This window comes from Euleptes europaea, chromosome 9 (assembly GCF_029931775.1).
Source record: "Euleptes europaea isolate rEulEur1 chromosome 9, rEulEur1.hap1, whole genome shotgun sequence".
In the NCBI taxonomy this organism is placed as follows: domain Eukaryota; kingdom Metazoa; phylum Chordata; class Lepidosauria; order Squamata; family Sphaerodactylidae; genus Euleptes; species Euleptes europaea.
This window is the reverse complement of record NC_079320.1, coordinates 34,403,782-34,428,064: the sequence shown is the minus strand read 5'-3', so window position 1 is coordinate 34,428,064 and position 24,283 is coordinate 34,403,782. Positions and strand designations below refer to the sequence as shown.

The 24,283-nt window shown below is 42.1% G+C and overlaps 2 protein-coding genes across 2 annotated transcripts in view; both read right to left on the bottom strand.

Annotated features, from left to right (window-relative positions):
• The window catches only part of HSPA4L (heat shock protein family A (Hsp70) member 4 like), a 108,097-nt gene that overhangs the window by 67,173 nt on the left and 16,641 nt on the right, over positions 1–24,283 (bottom strand). The gene's annotated exons all lie outside the window — the stretch shown is intronic.
• INTU (inturned planar cell polarity protein) overlaps positions 1–24,283 on the bottom strand; it is a 43,626-nt gene that overhangs the window by 2,992 nt on the left and 16,351 nt on the right. Inside the window, exons 3-13 of the mRNA XM_056855853.1 lie at positions 20,803–20,888; positions 18,612–18,815; positions 16,122–16,240; positions 15,641–15,730; positions 13,985–14,062; positions 12,331–12,520; positions 10,813–10,866; positions 7,435–7,497; positions 5,832–6,050; positions 4,089–4,553; positions 3,048–3,145 (exon numbers count right to left, since the gene is read on the bottom strand). Coding sequence (XP_056711831.1) covers positions 3,048–3,145; positions 4,089–4,553; positions 5,832–6,050; positions 7,435–7,497; positions 10,813–10,866; positions 12,331–12,520; positions 13,985–14,062; positions 15,641–15,730; positions 16,122–16,240; positions 18,612–18,815; positions 20,803–20,888 — 1,666 coding nt within the window. The remainder of the gene's footprint in view (positions 1–3,047; positions 3,146–4,088; positions 4,554–5,831; positions 6,051–7,434; positions 7,498–10,812; positions 10,867–12,330; positions 12,521–13,984; positions 14,063–15,640; positions 15,731–16,121; positions 16,241–18,611; positions 18,816–20,802; positions 20,889–24,283) is intronic.

Below are 24,283 nucleotides of genomic sequence, written 5' to 3'. Positions count from 1 at the left end.
ACCGCACACACGAACAGGCGATTCAAAATACAATAATGAACAGAGGGGAATAGTCAGTACTAGGCATACTGGAATCCATGACAGTATGTCGGAACAAGGAAATGTTACAGAATTCTATCACATTTGTTTTCTGATGTACTATAAAGGCTGGCAGTGCATTTCTAACAGCTGACGTTAAGTCATTTTTAGTAGGATTTGGCAACTGAGAACTCTGGCAACTGAGGACTCTGGAGTGGGGTTGCAGTGGGAAACACAGGAACTGGCTGAAACAGGCCACAGCTTTATTGCTCTCAACTTCCACGCATTTGGCGAGCACAGGCGGGAGCCATCTGATGGAAATGAACACGATGGAAACATCCAGCCCACACGCTGGATGACCTGGGGAGAAAGAATGCCTCAGGGCACAAGCCATTTATCCCGCCCAACCACCACTGACATGGAATGAGCCCAAACCTTCTTTGAAGGATCTTAAGGAGACTTCCAAAGGTATTTCTGACCCCCATTTATCTTTCACTAAGGTTGTGTCCTGTTCCGAAGCTCTAATTGTGGCAATGAGAACAAAACGAACAAACTGATGACACGTGAAGCTGCCTTATCCTGAATCAGACCCTTGGTCCATCAAAGTTAGTATTGTCTACTCAGACTGGCAGCAGCTCTCCAGGATCTCAGGTAGAGGTCTTAGAATCATAGAGTTGGAAGGGACCACCAGGGCCATCAAGTCCAACCCCCTGCATAATGCAGGAAATTCACAACTATCTCTCCCCTCCACACCCCTAGTGACCAGAAGATGGCCAAGATGCCCTCCCTCTCATCATCTGCCTAAGGTCACAGAATCAGCATTGCTGACAGATGGCCATCTAACCTCTTCTTAAAAACCTCCAGGGAAGGAGAGCTTACCACCTCCCGAGGAAGCCTGTTCCACTGAGGAACCACTCTAACTGTTAGAAAATTCTTCCTAATGTCTAGACGGAAACGCTTTTGATTTAATTTCAACCCGTTGGTTCTGGTCCGACCTTCTTGAGCAACAGAAAACAACTCGGCACCCTCCTCTATATGACAGCCCTTCAAGTACTGGAACATAGTTATTATATCCCCTCTCAGTCTTCTCCTCTTCAGGCTAAACATACCCAGCTCCTTCAACCTTTCCTCATAGGACTTGGTCTCCAGATCCCTCACCATCTTTGTTGCCCTTCTCTGGACACGTTCCAACTTGCCTACATCTTTCTTAATTTGTGGTGCCCAAAACTGAACACAGTACTCTAGTTGAGGTCTAACCAGAGCAGAGTAAAGCGATACCATCACTTCGCGTGATCTAGACACTATACTTCTGTTGATGCAGCCCAAGACTGCGTTTGCCTTTTTAGTTACAGCATCACACTGCTGACTCATGTTCAGTGTTTGGTCTACTAAGACCCAAAGATCCTTTTCACACACACTACTGCTCAAACAACTCTCCCCCATCCTATAATTATGCATTTGATTTTTCCTACCTAAATGAGGAACTTTACATTTGTCTTTGTTGAAGTGCATTTTATTAGTTCTAGCCAATTTCTCCAGCCTGTCAAGATCATCCTGCATCTTGGCTCTGTCTTCTACTGTATTTGCTACCCCTCACAATTTAGTATCATCTGCAAATTTAATAAGCATTCCCTCTATTCCTTCATCCAAATCATTTATAAAGATGTTGAACAACACAGGGCCCAGCACAGATCCCTGAGGAACTCCACTAGTCACTTCTCTGCAAGTGGACGAGGAACCATTAACTAGCACTCTTTGGGTACGATCTGTCAACCAGTTGCAGATCCATCTAACAATTATAGGATCTAACCCACATTTCCCCAATTTGTCAACTAGAACACTATGTGGAACCTTATCAAAAGCCTTACTGAAATCTAGATAAACTATGTCTACAGCATTCCCCTGATCCAGCAAGGTATTAACTTTCTCAAAAAAGGAGATAAGATTAGTCTGACATGACTTCTTCTTGAGAAACCCATGCTGGCTCTTATTGATCATATCCATCCTTTCTAAATGCTCAAGGACGGACTGTTTGATGATTTGTTCGAACACTTTTCCTGGTATAGAAGTCAAGCTGATGGGTCGGTAGTTACCCGGATCCTCCTTTTTCCCCTTCTTGAAGATGGGGACAACATTTGCCCGCCTCCAATCTTCTGGCACCTCACCTGTTTGCCAAGACTTTTCAAAAATAATGGACAGAGGTTCCGAAATTACATCTGCAAGTTCTTTGAGTACCCTTGGGTGCAATTCATCTGGCCCAAAGGATTTTGTTTCATTCTTTCACATCACCTACCTGCCTGGTCCTTTTAACTGGAGATGCCGGGGACTGAACCTGAGACCTTCTATATGCCAAGCAGATGCTCTACCACTGAGTCACAGCCCTTCCCTCAAACAACATTTGTATACAGATTAGAAAAAAGAAAGTGAACATCCAAGCTTCCATATGACTTTTACTAAACCTGGTGTGGTCAACCAGCAGCCAACAAAAAGTGATCCCTCCCTCCTTACCAACGTTTTAATTGTATGTATTTTAACTCTGTTTTGTTCAATTGTTTTAATACAGTGTGCTTGGAGGAATTGATTTTGATGGTTTTAAAATGTGGTTTTATTATGTATGTTTGAAATTGTTGCCTTGGTGGCCCGTGCAAAGGCAGAAAGGTGGCATACACATATTGCAAATAAATAAATAAAAGTGAGCAGAAGAGATTCACAGACCAAAGTTAATTGGTAGTAAGGAAAACATACGCTGGCCCTTCACTCAGACTGAGTTCTTACTTGAATTTTACTGGAGCACAAAGAGAAGTCTCCACTCTGATCTGCCCCACTCCCAGGCCAATCAGTACGGGGCTGGCCATAAAAAAAGATGGGGTTTCTTTAGCTTGCAGGAAGGTCAGCCACAAGGGGTGGCAGTGTGGAGGGGAATCAGGCGAGATCACTCCTTCTCCCTCCTGCAGCCATGTAACAGTTGGTAGGATCTATCCCAAAGCACCACCACCCCTACCCACAACAACAAAATAATAACTCCTTACTTCATAGCATTGTACAGTTCAGTCTCCTTATCTGAAAGGTTCTTTTTCAGGCTTCCTAAATTAAATGGACCTGGAAGAATATTTTTCTTTTTAGTGATCTGGGGAAAAATGCAGAACTTCAGTTAAAGTGCAAGCAATCAAAGATTCACATTTAATTAACAGCTACTGAGTGACTGCTTGAGCAATTTGCATGCTTTGTGAATACCCACTGAGCTGTAATAGTTCAATGAAATGCCACATCGTTTTTGAAAGCTTCTCAGTTTCCTTATTTAAATTCGTTTTTAAAAAACCAACTTAGGCAGTTTTTATTACAAATCAGTTTGCACTCTTTATGGGAACAGGATATCGATTTCAGCATAAAACCACACATAGTAGTTTTCGTACATTTTGTGAGTTGCACGTTTTACAGTGAAACCCTAAACTGAGTTACACGCACTTCACTGACTTATACGGTTTTTACTTAGGACTGCACCATTAGTCTAGCTGCTCAGCATAGTAACGGAGGTACTGCCAAGTTTGGATTTCTCAACTTTTTTTTTGGTCTGAATAGCACAGAAAAATCTTTGCAGGGGATGTTATGAGGGGGGTGGAAGCCATGTGGAGGGAATAGCAGCTCAGCTGAATATTCTTTTAACTACTGGAGGAGACAGGAGTAATTTAGTGGCCTCATCCTGTGAGAAGGGCTCTCAATACCCTCTAGCAACAGATTATACAACTATCACAAAAAACTTACAATCAGAATGTATCCCATTTCCATCCTGCATAGCCACTATAGGCTGGCTATGCTAGTCATATAAGATGGAAATATAGGCAGTAATCTTAGACAGGTCTGCTTAGAATAAGTCCCACCTTTCAAGAAAGTGCCATTAGAACTGCAGCCGTAGATGCTTACTGCAAGGGAATAATACTAAGAAGATGCATTGTGGGCACGAACAGCTTCCTTTCCTAGTCCTCCTCAGGAACTGCTGCTGCATCTGTACTTAAACATTTTTGCCAACCTCCCAGGATGAGGGACAGTGGGTTATTTAAAATCAACAGTACCTTAAAAAGACTACCGCTTCTGTCAAATCCAGCAGGACTTTTTGATTGTGCAGCGTACGGATTAATGTTCCCTCTTCCTCCTTCAGGACCATCACCGTCATTGCTGGACCCTCCACTACCACGTAAGGGACTCGTTTTACGTGTTCTTAAGGTTGAATCACCCAAAAGCATTTTTTTGCTTGCTGGTGAAACCACAGAATGTGAGGTATTTTGCCATTTGCCGAGGAGAGGCAAGGTGGCCAGGCTCTCCAGTTTGTTGCGTGATGAGGGGAGGAACCAGTCCACACAGGACAACAGTGGAGCAGAGGGTGATTCTAGTCTCTCATCTATGCTGAGATCTATTCCCTCCAGCTGAAGGATTGTTGCTTTGACTTGATCCACATAGATGCAGTCTGGCCCCGGATTTCCAAAGGCTTTCGAAGAACAGCCTCCTGCCTCCAGCAAGACACTCAGCATAAAGTGCTTCTACAAGAAAAAAAGATGATGGGAGAATAAAATGTGCGCATTTATAAAATTTAGATGCCACTGCTTCAGAGACCTGCTCGAGGCAGTTCACAAAATAACACAGTACAATAAAAGATCATATAAACAATGGGGAGAAAACAAGAATATTATCTGTTGGCCTCCCTATTCTTCCCCCTCCTGTTATATTATTAATGTCAACTGAGGGGTCACCTGCTGCGAATATCCAGCAACACGAGTAGTGTTTAGGCGCCATCTGTAGTTTTGTAGTTTTATGTTTTAAATTGGGATTTTATTGTTTTAAATTTAGATTTTGTGGCTAATTTTATTATTAATGTATTAATGTTTTTGTATGATGTTACCAGCCTTGAGCCGGCTTTGGCTGGGGAGGGCGGCCTATAAATCACAAAACAGATAAATAAATAAAGTCATAAAAACAGCCAAGATGTAAAAAGCATAAAAACAGCATTTAGCAGCCTGCATAAGACAGCCCTCAGGTTACAAGCAGATCATAAACAGAGCTAAAAGATGGAAACCCTCAATTAAGAGCTTAGGTAAAAAGAAATGTTTTTGCCTGATGCCTAAAAGACAGTAAGGTAGGTACAAGGCAAGCCTCGAGGGGGAGGGCTCTTTAATGAGTACATTTGTTTTGCTCATTTACCTTGGCTCACTGTGTAGGGCTCAATGGTCATACAAGTAACCATTTTGGACCTAACCATGCCCGAAGACCAAAATCGTGCAGTCACTTAATTAAGACAATTATGTCAACTGAAGGATATGCAATAAGTTGATTCTGCGTTTCTCAAGAACATTTTCACACAGTTCCCCATCTGTGCCTTCCTATTTTATGTTTAAGGGGGGGGGGAGTACTGCTCAAGTAAGCAGACCAGCACTATAATTGTGAGATTTTAAACTTATGCTGTGCCCAAATTTGTCAAAACTATTCTTCCAGTTATGTCTCGATACACGTTTTCAGCTTTATATGCACACATTTTAGGTCTTACATGCCTGACCAAATTTAAACTATTCCACAGCTGGAATTACCTCAAGTGAGCATGGCTGTAATGTGCAGTTTGCACCTGTATTTGCATGAAATGCTCGGGCGTGAGCACTTATTTTGCAGACTGCAATCAGGAAAGCAAACATACATTTTTATGTAACACAAGTTAACAGTGTGTCCTTTTAACCCAACATAGAACTACTTAGGCTATCCTCATTACCGCATAAGTGCCATCAGTCTTAGTATATAAAAAAGATATAAACATGCCCATAAAACCTTACCAAGCCAACTATGAGTAAAAAGTATCTTGCTTCAGGTTCTCTGTATCCGTCACATGAACTTTTACATGACTGAAGGTGGTGCTGAGGGAACACTTCTCTCCATATTACTAACTGACCAATTCGTTGCTCTGCTGCCAAGGGTAAGAGGCAATAATGTCTGCTATATAAAGCAATATCAGTCAGGTCCTCCTTCGGCAAGTGGTTACTGATCAAATAGCCCTGAATTAAAAGCAAAAGAGAACATGCAGAGTAAAGATATTGTACACTACTCAGGGCTTTTCTTCTGACAACGTTTTTCCTTGGTTGGCCGTATCTTTGTAGAAGGAAAGATAGCGCCCAAAGACTCTGCACTGTCACTTTGCCAGGAATCAAGCTGTGGATCCATCAGATTCCTGAGAACCTAAACTTTGTTTTCTTGAACAAAGCAAACATCTCGCTCTCCAAGCTGTGTGTGAAAAAGGGGAACCTACTGTTTGGCAAAGTCTCTGCAATTAGAGGGGGGCTGATGAACCAGTGAGTTTTTGCCAGCCCACAGTAAATTCTTTCTCCTCTGGGTGTGGACAATAGTCCTTTGGTCCTACCTATTAGTAAACATACTACATATTCCACTTTTTGCTATTACTGTGATTTGCTATTAAGAGTGTCTAAAACAAGAGATAGATCACACAGCTGTGACTCTTGAAAGCTCATACCCTGCCAGAAATTTTGTTAGTCTTTAAGGTGCTACTGGATTCTTGCTCTTTTTTACTAAAACAAGAGAGTTACCACTTCTACTGAGGACAAATAAGATTCTATTTTTTTTTAAAAGCAGAACGTGTTACAGCCAAACTGGTTGCAATGACAAATATTTCCTGCTTTTTAAAAGCTTTAAATTAGAACTATGCTATAGCATGACTTAAATTGGGGCAGTGACACAGGGAGGGGAATTTACATTTCTGCAGGCGGATGAGTAACCAATGAAGTAGTTCTTCTATCAGTCCAAAAGAAAGCCCGAGGTGGAGGACCTTCTGAGAATTACTTTCACTGCCTATTTTGAACAGTGCTATTCACATTCACTGGTTTAAAAAAAGGGGTGTGTGTGTAAATGAAGGCTATATTTGAAAGAAGCTTGATAAACAGGTGAGCCTAGGAAACTGTAATTATCATTATTATCATTACTAGGGTGATGCAAAGAACTAAAGTCTCAGAAGTCTTGTAGTAGTTCATTTTTTAGAGAGCCAGCAAGGTAAAGTGGTTAAAAGCGATGGACTCTAATCTGGAGAACTGGGTTTGATTCCCCACTCCTCCACATGAAGCCTGTTGGGTGACCTTGGGCCAGTCACAGTTCTCTTAGAACCCTCTCAGCCCATGCAGAGGCAGGCAATGGCAAACCACCTCTGAACATCTCTTGCCTTGACCCTTAAGGGGTCGCCATAAAGCAGTTGTGACTTGACAGCGTGCACACACAGAGAGAGTTTTATTTATTGCGGTAATTCATCAATAACTGTTTACTTCCCCACCACTGCTCCCTTTAGAAAAATAATCTTGATTGTTCTTAGGTTTATTAACACTGTTGTTTTGAGGTTACAATTTTTAGCATCTCATGATGTTTTAAAATTGTTACCTTATAGAAGAGGGACGAGCCCAAAATGGTGTACAGTCGTCTCATGTCATAGAAATCTTCAGACTGTAAACAAAGCACAGTCAAGTCAGAGGTTCTGATTTTAGTTGATCCACACAATGCACTTCAAGTGTAGCCATAGAAAGGACAGTGTTCTCTCTGATGACTCAGGAAGCCTTTTTTATTTGACTAGCAGCTGGCGAAAAACACACTTTGCAGAACAGAAAGTTTGAAACTTCGTGTGAGATGTGAGAAACTGCACTACTGGCTATTTTGTGAAACTATGTACAACTCTTATAAAATGATTGAAAGTTTAGGTTAGTCTGTAAACCCAGATGGTTCTTAAAAACTAAGAACAGTTCTGATTTTAAAGGCTGTTACACATTGCTAGTTTGAGCCTTGATCTCGCTCCCAAACAGCAAATCATAACTTTTCAGGATTTATGATGTTCTAGAAACATGAATCAAGTTTACAATAAAAGCCATAAAGAGATAGCTAGTGAAAGAGTGTGTTGTAAATTCTGGTGTTTTGTTAATAAAACACACCTGAATTATACAGATTTCACTATTTACTAAGCCATTTGTATAGAAAAAGAACTTTACAATGTCTTCCATAAAATGAGCATTACACATAGATTCCATTTACTCAGAACACCTAGAAGTAACTTGAACATAACTTTCAAATGTACTAAAGAGACTGTTATGCTCTGCTATTAGTTTGAAATAACACTTATATATTCTAGACATATTTATGAAAGAAAGCATCAGATGTCCTGCACTATCAAATTGTAACAGTATCTACTACAGTATGCCTGTAACAGTATTTGAGACCAACTGTGCTTCTTGGTGGAAAGGAACCAACAGTACTTGCTTTTCCTCTGTGCCAAGTCCCCCTTGGCTGCCTAGAGCAGGTGTGTCGAACTCATTTGTGAGGAGGGCCAGATATAACATAAATGACTCTTGGTTGGGCCGAAGATGCGTAATAAATAAATAAATAAACAAACAAATAAATAAACAAACAAATAAATAAATAAAAAAAATGTAATGCCAGGTACTGGAGATACAAACTTTATAGAAGACACAGGCAAAACCAATTAATGATTTTATTTACTTAAAACATAAACAAGTGTACAACAATAAAATTCTTACAGCATTTTCTTTTATTTAACAGTCTTATTGTTTTATTTTTAAGAATGTTTGTATTTTAAGTAAAAAATTAAGTAAAAAATAATATCATTAATTGGCTTTGCCTGTGACCTCTATAAAGTTAATATTTCTAGTCCCTCACATTCATTTTAAAACTGGGGTGGGGTGGGGGCGGCTGCCTTGGCTGGCAAGCTCACAGCAGACTCGCCAGCCTAGATCTGGACAAGGTGGTGGTGTCCAGAAAGGCAGGGAGAAAGAGAGACAGAAAGAGTGAAACAGATAAGAGAGAAAGGAAGAGAAAAAGAGGGAAAGAAAGAAAAAGAGGAAAAGAAAGAGAGAGAGAGAGAGAGAGAGAGAGAGAGAGAGAGAGAGAAACAGGGATAAAGAAATAGAATGGGTAGACCTGGGTAGACCTAGCCTCTGGAAGATGTTTCCCCCCTCCCCCCACAGAGGCCAGGTCTACCCATTGGCTTCCATGGCAGTAGACCTGGCCTCCCGATGGGGACATCTTTTTTTCCCTCCATGGAGGCCAGGTCTACCCATTGGTTTCTATGGGCCTCCGGAGGCCTATAGAAACTAATGGGTAGACCTGGCCTCCGTGGGGGGGGGGGGAGGAGGAGGAGGAGGAGGAGGAGGAGGAGGAGGAGGGAGTCCCTGTCAGGAGGCCAGGTCTACTGCCATGGAAGCCAATGGGTAGACCTGGCCTCCGGACAGAGACGCCCCCCCCCCCCCCGCCAAAGAGGCCAGGTCTACCCATTCGCTTGCATGGCAGTAGACCTAGCCTCCCGACGGGGACTTCTCCCAGCCCCCGCGGAGGCCAGGGAAAGGACGAAGGTGGTGGGGAGGACGGCGGAGAGGGCGCGCCTGGCCCCAGCGGGGGCCTGGCTGCGCCTGGGCAAGAACGGGGCGGCGGGGAGGACGGCGGAGAGTCTGCCCCCAGGAAAGGGCGGGGGGTGGGGGGGCACAGGCCCCGTCGGGGAAAGGACAGAGGTAGCAGGGAGGACGGCGGACAGGGCTCGCCTGGCCCCAGCGGGGCCCTGGCTGCGCCCTGGCAAGAACGGGGCGGCGGAGAGGACGGTGGAGAGGCTGCGCCCGGGAAAGGGTGGGGGGTGGGGGGGAACAGGCCTCGGCTCGCGGGCCGGAGAACAGCCCTTTGGGGGCCGGATCCGGCCCGCGGGCTGCCTGTTTGACACCCCTGGCTTAGAGGGAAAGGTGAGCAAATATTGGCTGTTACTCATCCTCACCCCTGTTCTCTCCCAAGTGGTGACAATGCCCAGGAAGAGCAGCAACTTCGCCCTCTGGATGGCAGTGGAAACTAGGCCCAGGAAAAGGTGAAGATTCATAGAATCATAGAGTTGGAAGGGACCACCAGGGTCATCAAGTCCAACCCCCTGCACAATGCAGGAAATTCACAACTACTTCCTCCCACACCCCCAGTGACCCCTACTCCATGCCCAGAAGATGACCAAGATGTCCTCTCTCTCATCATCTGCTTAAGATAACAGAATCAGCATTGCTGACAGATGGCCATCTAACCTCCTCTTAAAAACCTCCAGGGAAGGAGAGCTTACCACCTCCCGATGAAGCCTGTCCCACTGAGGAACCGCTCTAACTGTAAGAAAATTCTTTCTAATGTCTAGACGGAAACTCTTTTGATTTAATTTCAACCCGTTGGTTCTGGTCCAACCTTCTGGGGCAACAGAAAACAACTCAGCATCCTCCTCTATATGACAGCCCTTCAAGTACTTGAAGATGGTTATCATATCACCTCTCAGTCTTCTCCTCTTCAGGCTAAACATACCCAGCTCCTTCAACCTTTCCTCATAGGACTTGGTCTCCAGACCCTTCACCCTCTTTGTTGCCCTCCTCTGGACACGTTCCAGTTTGTCTACATCTTTCTTAAATTGCGGTGCCCAAAACTGAACACAGTACTCTAGGTAGGCTTCCATTGCCGCTCACTTTTTCATTGCCACTTCTTGCTCTGTCTCTCTAAGCCAAAGGAAGAGGGCAGGGAGCAGTGGCAAGAAGAAGGGGCAATGGGGCTCCAGCAGTTGGCAGCGAGGCATGGGCATCAAGCAAGAGCCCAATGACTCCCAACTCCAACCCTGGCGTGAACGACAGTTACACCCCTTTGAAATCATCAACCAAGAATGTAAGTTTAATTATACCAGTAGACGTGTACTGAGTAAGGCCAGTACAAACGCACAGTGGAGCCTGTTAAAAACCAAATGCTCACCAGTTCTGCAAAGTCTGCTGCCTCCAAGTCACTCAGAGCTGTATCAATTTCCACCTGAAACATACCAGGAATAAATGGACACACATTAATGGGAGTAAATTTGGTAGTAACCAAAGAGAGCCTCGTGCATTTCTGTATCACCTTCCATGCTAAAAGAGAATGCCCCACAGCATACAGAAAAAAACAGACTGCAAATGCTGATACGGAATCACAGCAACATCAAGTATCAAGCTCTTACAAATTGCTACATCCTAAGGAGAAAAAAAACCCATCCAGCGGTTGCACATTTTACCCATCCACAAATGAAAGACAAATATTTGCAATCTCCCCAAACTCACTGTTTAACATAAAAAAATATGTCAATCTCACTTTTTTATGGATTAAAACATGAAGGCAGCAGGTTCCCTGGAAATCTGGCAAAGCTTTAGCATCCAACTGAGTTATCAGAAAAATCTTTTTCACAGAGGATTTAGCTTTTGTCTCTATGGAAATTTCCAAAACATTCTCACCCATTACCTTTGTCCAACCCAAGAAGGATTAAACTAGCACACTTCAGCAACTATAAGCACTGCTGGTTAGAGTTTTACAGGAAATCACCTTTATTTATATATTCGAGAAATGGTCTCGTAGGTTCAAGCCAAAAATATGTTCTGTGCTAATCTGTAAAGAGCCTTGGGCACTCCCCATGGAGTATGTAGACAAGGTGTCTTAGCAAGAGAACACTCATTTTAACCAATGCTGTAAGAATTGCCAACCACACAGCTGGTGTTCAAACAATTAGGTTTCTCCATTTTTCTTGCTGCAGACTGTGAGATTGACATGCAGACTGAAAATGTAGGTCTGCTCCTCACAGGACAAACCCAATTTCCAGGCATTAACTACAGAAACTAATTAAAGTGACCTATCACAAATAAAACTTTGCACCACTGTATAAGTACTCCGAAAAAGATGGGGAAAGAAACAAGTGTGAGTCACAACAAAATTAGCCACAACAATGCCACCTGCCCATCAAGTTAGGCAGCCCCTGATTGGATCCTTGAGGACTGGGAAGGGAGCTGTGCTAAGAGACCTTGGGTGCTTTCACACATGCCAAATAATGCACTTTCAATCCACTTTCAGTGCACTTTGCAGCTGGATTTTACTATGTGAAACAGCAAAATCCACTTGCAAACGATTGTTAAAGTGGATTGAAAGTGGATTGAAAGTGCATTATTTGGCATGTGCGAAAGCGGCCCTTGATTCCAATAACCAATCATAGTATTCATTTTACACGTGTACATATTCAGAAATGCAACTTCAAATGACCTTCTGAGCTTCAATGTTTGTTAAAGTTGACTTTCTTATGTACCAATAAATGATGCCAGCTGAGCCTTACAGCTACAATCCATACATACTCTAGGCTAGCAGGGCAATGGAACAGCAGTATTGCTAAGTGGTAAGACTCAGCCCTATGAAGATTTCCTCATGAGCTTACACAATTTAGTTAATTCAGTGTGCTCAAAGTGCAAGTGGGATTACCTTGATTTCTTGTGGCAGTGACAGCCAACGTACTCCAGGAAAGTTATATAAAAACAATGCAGTGCACGCATCATAGTGATGGGAACCTGGGCTGACCCTTGAGTGGAGCCTGGCAGGTTGAAGCGCTTGCTGGAAGAACAGGCAGAAAAAGTGATCCATCCGGGAAATGTTTTCCATCTGACAAAAAGCACTGAACGAAAAACAAAAATTAGAACAACAAAAAAATGTGCCATTGCTTTTGCTTAACATTTGCATTAGTGGGAGGCATTTTGTACCAGGAGAGTTAATCTGGGCTTGCCCCTCTAGAAAACAAAGGGTGGGGGGACACAACTATGTGGTGCAGGTCTATGGAACTTGAGGCTCTAGGTGTGCACAAACTGCAAGAAAATGACATACACATTTCAGATCTCCATGCAAGTTGTTTAAAATAAGATCTTTAACATCATGCTTCTGCCAAGGATGCAGAAATTATACTTAAATGGGTGAAGACACAACTTTTGAAGGCAGGCTACATCTATACACTAACACTAGAACAATAAAATCAAATTAATCAAAGGAGCAGTTAAGAGCACTACACTAGGATCTGGAAGAACTCCAGTTAGAGACCCCACTCTGCCATGGAAGCTCGCTGGGTGACCTCGGGCCAATCAGAGACTCTCAACCTAAACTACCTCACAGGGGTGTTGTGGGGATAAAAAGGAGGAGGAGAGAATAATATAAGCTACTTTGGGTCCCTGTTGGGGAGAAAGATGGGGTACAAATGAAGTAAATCAATATTTTTTATTTGTAGAACATGCTTTTTAACACAAATTCTTTGCATTTGCTTGAGCAGCTGTGGGGCTGGTCTCAACAGGGTTCATGTTTGAACAGATAATCCCAGGAGTCTAGAGGTGGATGAGGAAGCCTTTTGTTTGGCCTGAACAAGCACAGGCCTGGTAGTATGTAAGTATAATTAAACCTTAGCTAATTATTTCTTGACGTAGGAGGCACTCAGTTGAAACAAGCAAATTTCAGCTTGTTCATGATGTATGTAAACATAGTCAATTGTTCTTATGTGTTTTCTTCCTCCACACCCTGTACAGAGATTGAAGAGGAAAGTCTTCAACTAACTCAAATTACTCATGACATCCAATATGAGCAATTCTGTTCTTTGTTTCCCTCTCAGTAACTGGAATTTTTGATCATGGTTCAGTCCTGGTTAAGAAATCTGTTACTGGAGATTAAACAAACCTCTATTAGTTTAGATGCACACCTTTGGATTTCAAAGTTGCTGGAGTGAGTTGAAGACTCCTACCTTTGATTTTCATATAAACAGAGGAAGTGCACAAGTTCAAAAACTAGTTAATGACAACAAACTGTGGTTTGTTCCCGATCTCGGAACTGAGCCATAATCAGTTATGCATTTTGGCCTAGAAGTATTTCTGTGAGCCAAAGAGAGCTTTGAGCCTCAGCTTCTCAAAGATCATAAGCATGTTGCATAGTAAACCACTTTTGAAATTAAGGGGACTTTCAAAAACAATTTGTGAACTATTATTTCATAGAACAGAGCAAAATTCCCATTCGACCCAATTATAAGCAATACATCTGATATACAGATCTCAAATCTGCAGAAGGAATAGACACTACGAAGCAGATTATCTTTAAAAGTGCTTACCTGTCCAGAGAACCATACATGAACATTAACGTTCGGACTACATCGGCAGTCATGTTCCTTAGCTGAGAAAGAGGTACACTAGAAAACCAGAATAACCTAAGCTGAAAAAACAGCCTTATTGTATAATACAATGCTGATGAAGCTAGATCAGTTCCAGCAAAATTCAATTGCAGTTAATGGTCATTGAGAGATATGGAACAGAACATGGGGTAAAAAACATAAGATCACTTAGTGAACATTGTGGGGCTTGAAAGAAAGTTTACTTGGAAGAAACAAGTATACTAAAGTTATACAGCCTGGCCAACTTTCAAATCCATATCCACAGCATAAAAACTTCTTTCAAAACAGAAAGAGGGGATTTTTAAATTTTATAGAATTTATAGTCTGCCTTTCTTTAAAAACCCTCAAGGCAGATTACACTTAAAAACCAGTAAATGCAATAAAACTTCTGTGCAATAAGATAAGCTATCTAACAGCGAGGCAAATTCTGCACATTCTTTCTGTAAGATTTTACTTGCTGTTAATTTAAAGTTTTCACTCACCAATGATTTTGTTATAGAATGTAAGAGACTACTCATATTGTTGCTCAAAATGTAAGAATACCTTAATTTTAGATAATGGGTTAGATCCTAGGGTTGTATGAATATTAGGAAGATATGGTGATAGCTCTTTTATTTTTGATCGCAATCCCCAAAAGGCAATACTGCAGGATATGGGACCCCAGTGGACAAAAAGCCATCAGGCTTACAGCTAGAAACTTCATGCTGAGGAGATATAAAAGTACCTGGGGGAGGGGGGTGGTTAGGGCAGCCAAGTCCCCTCCATCCTGAACCCTTTTCTGTTTCTGTAGTGAGAAGTTCTGAGGTTTAGGCCTGCCTGAACATTATACCTCTTTTAGCCCTAATACCACGTGTGGGGGGAGATGAAGACAGAAGTTTGATAATGGTGAATAAAAGGTGTACTGCACACACTCAGAGGAACACATTTTTCCACACAGGCAAGTTGCTGCAAGTTAGCTTGCAATAAATGATCAAAAATCATGCCGAATGAAAATGGGCATTCATTTTTCTGTGCCTCCCCTCCACCCAATTTCTCACAAGGGCTGTTGTGAGAAATTGAGATTTTAAAAAATCTACTTTGCGAATGTCTTCTACTCGCTTAACTTTACTAATAACTCTAGTTATTTACAAATACTGGGTTAACTAAACAGGATATAAAGTATTTCAAAAAAGGTTTATGAAATGTAATCTAAATGCATTGCAATCATATTCATGTTATTTGGAATTAAGCTCCACTAAGTTAAATATCGGTAGTGCATGGAATTGTAGCTGAAATCAAGGGCCAAACAAAATGTAATGGAGAACTCATACCCCCCCACAAGCTCACCATCACCATTTTGATTTTAAAATGCTGTGAGGGCCTGTTGCTGATTGGGCCCATGGAGCCCCCCCCACCCGCCCGCCCCTTTTCAAGTGCCCAAACAACCACATGTGTGTATGTGCCCCTGGCGGCCTTTTTGGCATTTGAAAAGGAATGGGAGGGAAATAGCTCTGCAACCGTGGGCCAAATCAGCATCAGGTCCTCGTGGCATTTTAAAACCACAAGTTCTTTATCACATTTAATTTGGAAACAATCCAAAATATCTTGTAAACTTACCTTTCAGCTGGGAGGCCAATTACTAGGAGCTTGTCAGATTCCTTCCAGTAAGCCACGTGAATTAATTTCCCACATAGAAACATAGATGAACTATAAAAGCCAATGAGAAGAAGTGAATAATCATGAAAGAGGTCTGGCACAGAAACATATAGGATAGGGTACCCTCCCCAGAGCAAAAGTAGTAACTGCATAGCCAGTTGATTTTTTCCCTTTGGTTTTATAGTTAAAATTAGGGAAGCAACTGCCACTACTGCTAATTTTAAAAAAATACCTTACTTACAACTTTGGCTTTTTTAAAAACTATAAAAGGTACAGTATCTGTCTTTTTCCCAATTAGTTTTTATTATTCCTTTACAAGCAGCTTCTCTCTGGGAGGCTAACGGTACGTCCTTCAAAGCAACACATTTGTAAAACTTTCCCCTACTAAGCAGTCAGCAAGAAAGAATATCTGAAGTAAATATACCCCCAAAACAACTGTTACCTGATGATATGCGCTCCTGTCACATTTTCCAGTATGTCACACAATGTTAGAAATATCCCTCTTACACTCTTCATTTTTTGGGATGCTTCTGACATCGGGTATTGATAAAGGATTTCTTGCTGCCAAAAATGACAATGTGTGTATTATTTCAGAAAGGAGTGCTGAAGAATTAGATTTAGATGAAGCTAAACAAGGCATGGTGAGCAGTTTTCTCAGAAAGGTTTGATCTCTTATCTGAAAACTTGCAGCAAAGAATGTTTGTATTGTTCCTGCTAGAAATGCACAGCAGCCTTAAAGACAGTATTTAGAATAGAAAGCGTATAAATCAGTAAGTAGTTCTAGATATAATATTCTCTTTTTTTCATCAATCCCTCTGAAGGTTCTCGTAGGTTATCTGGGCTGTGTAACCGTGGTCTTGGTATTTTCTTTCCTGACGTTTCGCCAGCAGCTGTGGCCGGCATCTTCAGAGGAGTAACACTGAAGGACATATGGTAATATCTCTTTGAGACTGATCATTAATTAACAAATAGGAGAAAATATGTAGAATCCTAATTCTAATAGTGATAATAAAAACTGGAAAATGCTTTACATACTGTTCTATTCAAGTTTAAAATTGTTATGTTCTTTAAGGTAGAAAATTTTACTTTTTAGCAATAGAAAATTCATTTCTTTTCCAACGGATGTAACATATTTTAAAAAGTCCTATCACTCAAGGGAGACAATGCCATTTATGAACCTTATAATTTATTTCTTGCAAGAAAAAAAATCTACATGGAATTGTGTTGCAACCCAAGCATTTTTTTTAAATACATTTTTCGAAGAGAAAGAGAGATGCAATTTCAGACTTAATTGTCATTCTTAACTAACTATCATAGCTATGTCCCAAAACTCCCCTTCATCTTTCTATCCAGGCATGGCCAAAACTCTGTTGGGAAATTTCTCTTTTCAATACTTTAACAAGAACTTTGAATCTCACTATTCAGAGAACTGGCAGGTCTGTGCCCCTTTCATTCAGTTTAATTATCCATTTTTAAATGCCCTGTTAACAACTAGAATTCTATGCATCAGTCTGTCTCATCAAGGAAGAAAAAAGTCTTTTCTAATTGCAACACTGCATGAAATGGAAGAAAATACCCTCTCGTTCCCTCTTATGAACAAAGGAACTTTCCAATGTTCGTTTGTGAAATATCTATACTCTTTCCCAGGGAAAGAAAAGAAAAACACAACAAAAGATCCTAAAAGCAGCCTGTAAACATTACCGTGCTGGTAAGATCTAATGCGTATCCCTGCATAAGATTAGTCACCTTCAACGCAAGTTCAAAGGTGTGGGGTCTCACGGGTCTAAAGGCCAGGGATAATGGTCTTAATAAGTGAAGAGACATGGATGTTGCGAAAGCAGAGCTTTCTGAAAAAAGCATTCTTCTGCTAAATAGTTTGACGGTAAATAAATTACATTTTGATTTCAGTTATCTTCATTTCTAACACAGTGAACTTTTAAGAAGTCCTTTCCTTCAATAGACACAGCCTTGGCAGTAAGTGAGGGAACTGAAAAGAATCGTATGCATAGAACTGGGCAGCCGAAAGACTCCTAAAACTGTCAAGTACTGGACTTTGACAATGGTTGCTTTCTAAAAGAGAGTGTCTTTTCACTGTGAAAGGAAAGAACTGTGTGCAGTTCTGCTCTGTAACAAACAAGACAACTGCAACCTCCATGAAATTTACTCAAACCCAAATTATTAAAATACGGGCTAATACCGTGCTTCAGAATGTATGAAGCCAACAAGGTCTCCTGAATTTCTTGTTTTAGACTAACATGGCATTTTGACTACTCATATAAAGGACACACAATGGGTTGGATCCTACCATTTTATTCTATGCAGTCCTCTGGTGCAAAGTCACTGCTTGTGCTACAGCAGAATGGATTGTAAGGGGGGGTGGATGCGAGGTGGCCGGGAGCAGCGCAGCCACGGCACCTCCACAGAGGCTTCCCAGCCACTGTGGAGAAAATAAAACAATTTAAAATGTAAAATGGGGGATATGCCCCCATAGAAAAGAGCGAGGCTACACCACCAATAAAGGTGGCATAGCAACGCCACTGCCCAAGGAGGCGTTCCTGAGGCGAAAGGGGTTAGAAAGCCAACTAACGTCAGCTCTGCCCCTTAGAATGCCCCTCACACGCTGGCGTGGGTTCCCACTTCCGGGATTTTGCTCCCAGTGTGGCTGTGATGGCGGCAGAGCCCCGCACAGCAGTGTGACGTACTGGCACTGGTGTGAATGCCCCCCGTGCCAGTGTAAGTGCCCCTTATCCTGGGATAAATGGGCACTTTTGTCGGTGTGGGGTCACGCCGGCCCCTATGCCAATTCGGCCACTTTAGGGTTGTGCTCTTAGTCCTTGATATTATAGATAGATATCTTTTTTCCCTAATAGTTTGTACTTGGGATAAGTAAAGCCGTGACTTCTTTCTACTTATTTTAGAAGTACATACCTACCTCATCCTTAGAGGTATCAGAGTCCAATTTGAGTGAGAGATACATAATAATATGAGGTATACTTTGGATAGAGAACTGTGGGTCATTGTTATGGTCTTTCCATAGCAATTTGAGCAAGTTATTCATAGAGGATTGTGGTGGCTTACACCTCTGGGGGGATGCTCCTTCCAGCTCAAAGACTGATGTTTCAAATGTAAGCTTCACCTATTGAAAGAGTAAAAATATTTTAATACTGCAAAATTACAGGCCTAATTTTTTTCAAGTCAGATCTTTAACATGTTTATGTAAGTTATCTATAATGGAAAATCTATTCAATGTGAAGTTGAGCAAAGGAAATTCATTTGAAGCTGCTTTATCTCTCAATCCATTGGTCCATCTGACTCAGTACTGTTAACTCTGACTGGCAGTGGCTCTTCCACAACACATTCCAGGGATTGAACCTGGGACCTTCTGCATGAGAAGTATGTACTCTACCTCTGAGCCATGACCCGTCCCACATTATGGTCTGTTCAGATATCCTATTCCCAGTTCTCCAAATCACTATTTGGACTGTCATGAACGTAATGACTGAACTGAAACTTTATATTTGTAGCTAGCTTAAATACTCTAGACTGGCGGCCTTCAATTTTTCCAGGCGCAGAGCCCATTATATATCTAAAGCTGTATTCTCATTTTCCTCTCCCCAAAAGGTGGTCATGACAACACTGCACAACTCAGCTTAGCTGGGCTGTGACCCATTTGTTGAAGACAAGTGTTTTAAACAACTTGTCCATTTAATCCTAAAACGTTAGAATATTTCCTAACACAGACGGGAGTAGGTAGTGTGTCCCCCCCCCACTCCACCCTCCTTTATACAGAGCCTTTATATGCATGCGTTTACAGCTACTAGATCGACACATACAACTTTAAAACAATATTCTGTGTTTTTTAAGAACTTTTTGGGAATTATTTGAAAAATTCAGCAACAAGTCAACTTCTACTGCAGCCTGAGAAATGTTTTCAGTTGCAAATCACCCCAGTTAAAATTCTTCAGGGGTCTGCTTTTAGTGATTCTGCTTCTGGTTTGGCTCAGGTTGTTGTGCACATGAAGAATAAGTCAATTTCAATAAAACATTTTGGAATATGTACATGAGAAACAATTAAATCTTTCAGCTGATTAACTGATGCTGAAATTATTTTCACATGAATAGTAAACATTATAAAGGCTTTAATTAGGAATATTTAATTAGGAATATTTAAGCATCAGATAGGTGTTTTAATTTTAATCAGAAAAGATGATTAACTAAGCAAGACAGTGTCTTCCTGCTCAACTGTCAGCATACTGCACTAATCTTAGCAACTCTGTGGTTGGCCAAAAGCGGGCAGTGAACAAGATTCTCACTGGATCCCTTCCAATGTCCAGCCTCATAGTGCCAGTGCAGGCATAATACTGGTAGGGTTGCCAGGTCACTCTTCGCCACCGGCGAGAGGTTTTTGGGGCAGAGCCTGAGGAGGGTAGGGTTTGGGGAGGGGAGGGACTTCAATTCCAATTGCCAAAGTGGCCATTTTCTCCAGGTGAACTGATCTCTATCAGCTGGAGATCAGTTGTAACAGCAGGAGATCTCCAGCTAGTTCCTGGAGTTTGGCAATGCAAAATATTGGGCAACCTCTTATCTACAGAGTAGACTGGAAGTGGGGCTGCAGCACTATGTGTTTAATCCTTCCTTCCCTCCATCTCTCCTCCATCTTTCTCCTCTTCAGAAACAACCCCCCAACCTTTGTCATGGTTAAACATATTCAAGGTCAACACAAGTGTTGATATAACTCTTACCTGGGAACATTCTTAACCAGAAATGAAACAAGGGCTTCAAAGCTGGTTAGGAAGTTAAGAAGAAACCTGATGAGCATTAACCACGGTTAAACTCAATACAGATGCACACTCACATGTGGTTTAAGTCTGGCAGCCTTCCTTAGGCAGGATTTATTATGGCACACCACACTGTTACAATATTAATAATCCAACATATGACCCCAAACTGTGCAAGGAAGAAAAAATCAGGGAGGAAAATTAAATTAATGTAAGGACATATGCATTTATTGTAAAAGCCCAGATACTACGTTTGTAGGCTCGTCATAACACTTTTAGAAAGAAAGAAATAAGGAAAGAAATAAGGAAATAAGGAAAGAAAGAGCTCACAATGTGTTACTATACCTGCATAGCACCTGGAATGCAAGATAAAACCCTTTCTATATTTTCAGAGTTGACATCAACATCGTTTACCGCAACAAGAGCATCTCCTGAGATCAGAAGCAAAAGCAAGATTGAAAAAAAAAAAACCACAGGAACGACATGAGAGACAGCAGCTCTTAAAACAAAACAATACCCCAAACAGAAAGTTGATTTCTGCTGAACACTAGTTAAATTAATAGTTAAGTTTCCTCACTAGCTATGTCTTGCTATTTCATTATATGACAACTGAACAATGACTATTGATATCTATCTATCTATTATTATATATTATGTATTTTTTATATAAATAAAAATGTAAATGTTCGTTTGTTCAAAATCTTAAATCTCCAAAAGTTCTTCACCGATTGCTTTGAAATTTTAACACAACATTGCATTCGAATACGCGCGTGCTTTTACATACCTATATTATAAAGATGTCACACCTGTGACAGGTAAAAACATGTTTTTGAAAAACAGCGCCATCTGTTGGACGTCAAAGCAACACACGCTATCTTCTTAGATGCACCAGGAGGAACTGGTAAAATGTTCCTAATTAGACTGATTCTGGCACCAATTCGATCCCAAAATGACATAGCCTTAGCTCTTGCGTCGTCCGGAATACCTGTGACATTGCTACCAGGTGGAAGAACTGCTCATTCCGCTTTGAAATTGCCATTGAACATGCAATTCATTGAAACTCCCACGTACAACATTTCCAAAGCATCCGGCATGGGAAAAGTATTGCAGAAATGCACACTTATTGTTTGGGATGAATGCACAATGGCGCACAAGAAATCGCTCGAGGCTCTTGATCGATCATTGCAAGATTTGCGTGGAAACATCAGACCATTTGGGAACGCATTAATATTGCTTGCAGGAGATTCACATTCAGATTCACACAGTACCTTCACATTCAGAGGCAGTCTACCAGTTGTGGGAGGGCTGTATTCTCCATTCTTGAGGAAGTCCTGGAGAGACCTAGCAGGCATTTGCTGGAATCAGGAAAGTTTTCAGGGAGGGACGGAGGGAGGGAAAGGAAGGAAGAGCTTTCTGGCCAGGGAAGGAAGGGGGCTTCTGGGCTGGTGAGCGAGGCGGCAGCCACCTTGCACGCCCAGGAAAGGGGTTTTTGCCCACGGAAGGCACGGAGGGAGAAAGGGAAGGGGGCTGGAGGGCCAGCACGCAAGGCGGTAGCCGCCTCATGCGCCCCGCAAAGGGGTTTTTGGCTGGGGAGGGGAGGGAGGGAGCAGGGAAGCGGGCTGCTGGGCCGGGAAGGGCAGGAGGGAGGCTTCCCGCTGGCGCACGTGGCCAGGAAGCCCATAAAAGATTGGGGAAAGGGGGAAAGGGGGGACTGGCTGCCTCGGGTCCCCGGGACGGACAAAAGCCCTCCGGGGGCCGGATCTGGTCCCCGGGCCGTATGTTTGACACCCCTGGCATAGACCAAAGTTTACCAATAGCTCTGTTTAAACAATTTAAAAGCCTCTACCAAATAATTTCAGTAAAGTTCTGAGCCTATGCCATCCTGCCACTATTGCATTTGTAAAATGCCATCCTGTGAAGCTGTTTTAAGTGCTGTGGGACAGCTCTCTATGATGATGATAAGCTGTTGGTGGATCTCACTAAATGTTTTGTGGATAAAATCATTTATATTCATTCTACTATACCTGCCACTTAAGAAGCAGCACAATTACCACATTTTACCAGAGAGCTGCCTAGCTGTATTTAGTTGGATAAATGTCCATTGTTTACAACCTAAGGATGTAGACAAAGTGCTAGGAACTGTGAATCCTACCACCTGTTTGCCCAATTGGCTTATAATATTTTACCAAGTGGATGGACTGAGCGAGTCCAGGAAGTTATAAGTACCTTCCTACGACAGGGTGAGGTTCCAAGTACTCTGTCGGTACCAGTCACTAGACCACTTCTAAAGAAACCCTGCATGGGTTTCACTGAGCTATCAGCTGGTTCCAAATTTTCCCTTTTTAAGTTAGTGCGGCGCTGGGAATTGAACCTGCTTGGCTCTGAAAAACCAAGTTATTTTGATTGATGGTCCTTGTCAAAAGATAGGGGAACTTTACTCTCTCAGACCTTTCAATGGAGTTTCATACAATTCCTGCTGTTTATTATATGAGAGTAAACCGCACAAGAGGTCATAGTGACAGTAGTAGTAGTAGTAGTAGTAAAGGATGCCAGTTTCCAGTGGTGATTTCTTACATCACCTGTCTTGGTTGGGAGTTTTCAAAGACAGTATTTAGGTTCTCCGGATTTTATTTTGTTCCCCAAGCTAGTTGTCTGAGTATATGGTGAGATAATTATATAGACCTATTGCAGCCAGGCTTAATTGTAACTTGGTTCATTTATTTGTGTTATTCATAGTCCACCTTTCTCGCAGGGACTCAAGGCAGATTACACACAATCAACAAATGGCACATTCAGTAAACAATGTATTAGGATTGTAGAAGTCTGGAACCAACCATAAATCTAAGACATAAATGAAGCATAGCATAAGAATTAATATGACACATTAAGCAGTGCAAAAATTGGAAGCCTAGTGGGATACAGGCACATGCCACTTTAGGCTCTGAGAATATACTGTAAACTGCCCTTAAAATAAGGCAGGAAATAGACGAATGATAGTTTATTTAGGTTAGAAATGCTACAAACATTTCACTTGAAGAATCCTATGGAAGCAAAACATAATAGATACATGTAACAAAGTTTTGGCATCTGCTTCAGCAATCATACTAACAATGCCCATTAGTATCCGATTGGCAATTTAATCTGTGTCTACATTATATTCCCCTCAGAAGTTCAATCGGAACATTTATCAACAGTAGACAACACAATCTACACGGCAGTTTGGAGGATACAGGGAAGATCGGAGGCACTCTCTAACCTGCTGAACAGTTTAGGCAAGAACAGGACCGGTACTGCTCCAAGAGCTCAAGCATACACATCATCACATCTGCCTTAACAGGTATGTTTCTTCCTGGCGCTTCTCAGCTTAAGAAACAGCTCGTTTATTTGACAGTGCTTCTCTTCCACTAATTATATGCTCCCCACCCCTATCTGGATCCCATTCAAACCCTTGAGACTTACAGCCCATTCTTGAGCCCTGCAGCGGCCAGGGACAGTGTGGCCGAGGAATCGCCACGGTGCCTCCAAAGAGGATTCGCGGCCGCTGCAGAGGGAAAAAAACCCTTTAAAAAATAAAAATACCAAAATGGGGGAAATAGCCCCATTGTAAACAGCGATGCTGTGCCAACAAAAAGCTGGCGCAGCACCGCTGTTTCTCAAGGGGGTGTTCCCGGGCTGAAAGGGGTTAGTAGGCTGCCTAGTGGCATCCTTGTCCCCCGGAATGCCCCGGGAACGCCTCCCAGGACCCCGGTGCAAGCAATTGCGGCAGCAGGACACCAGCGGGAGGCCAAGCGGGTGTCCAAGGGCTGCGCTGCTGTGGCAGTCCTGG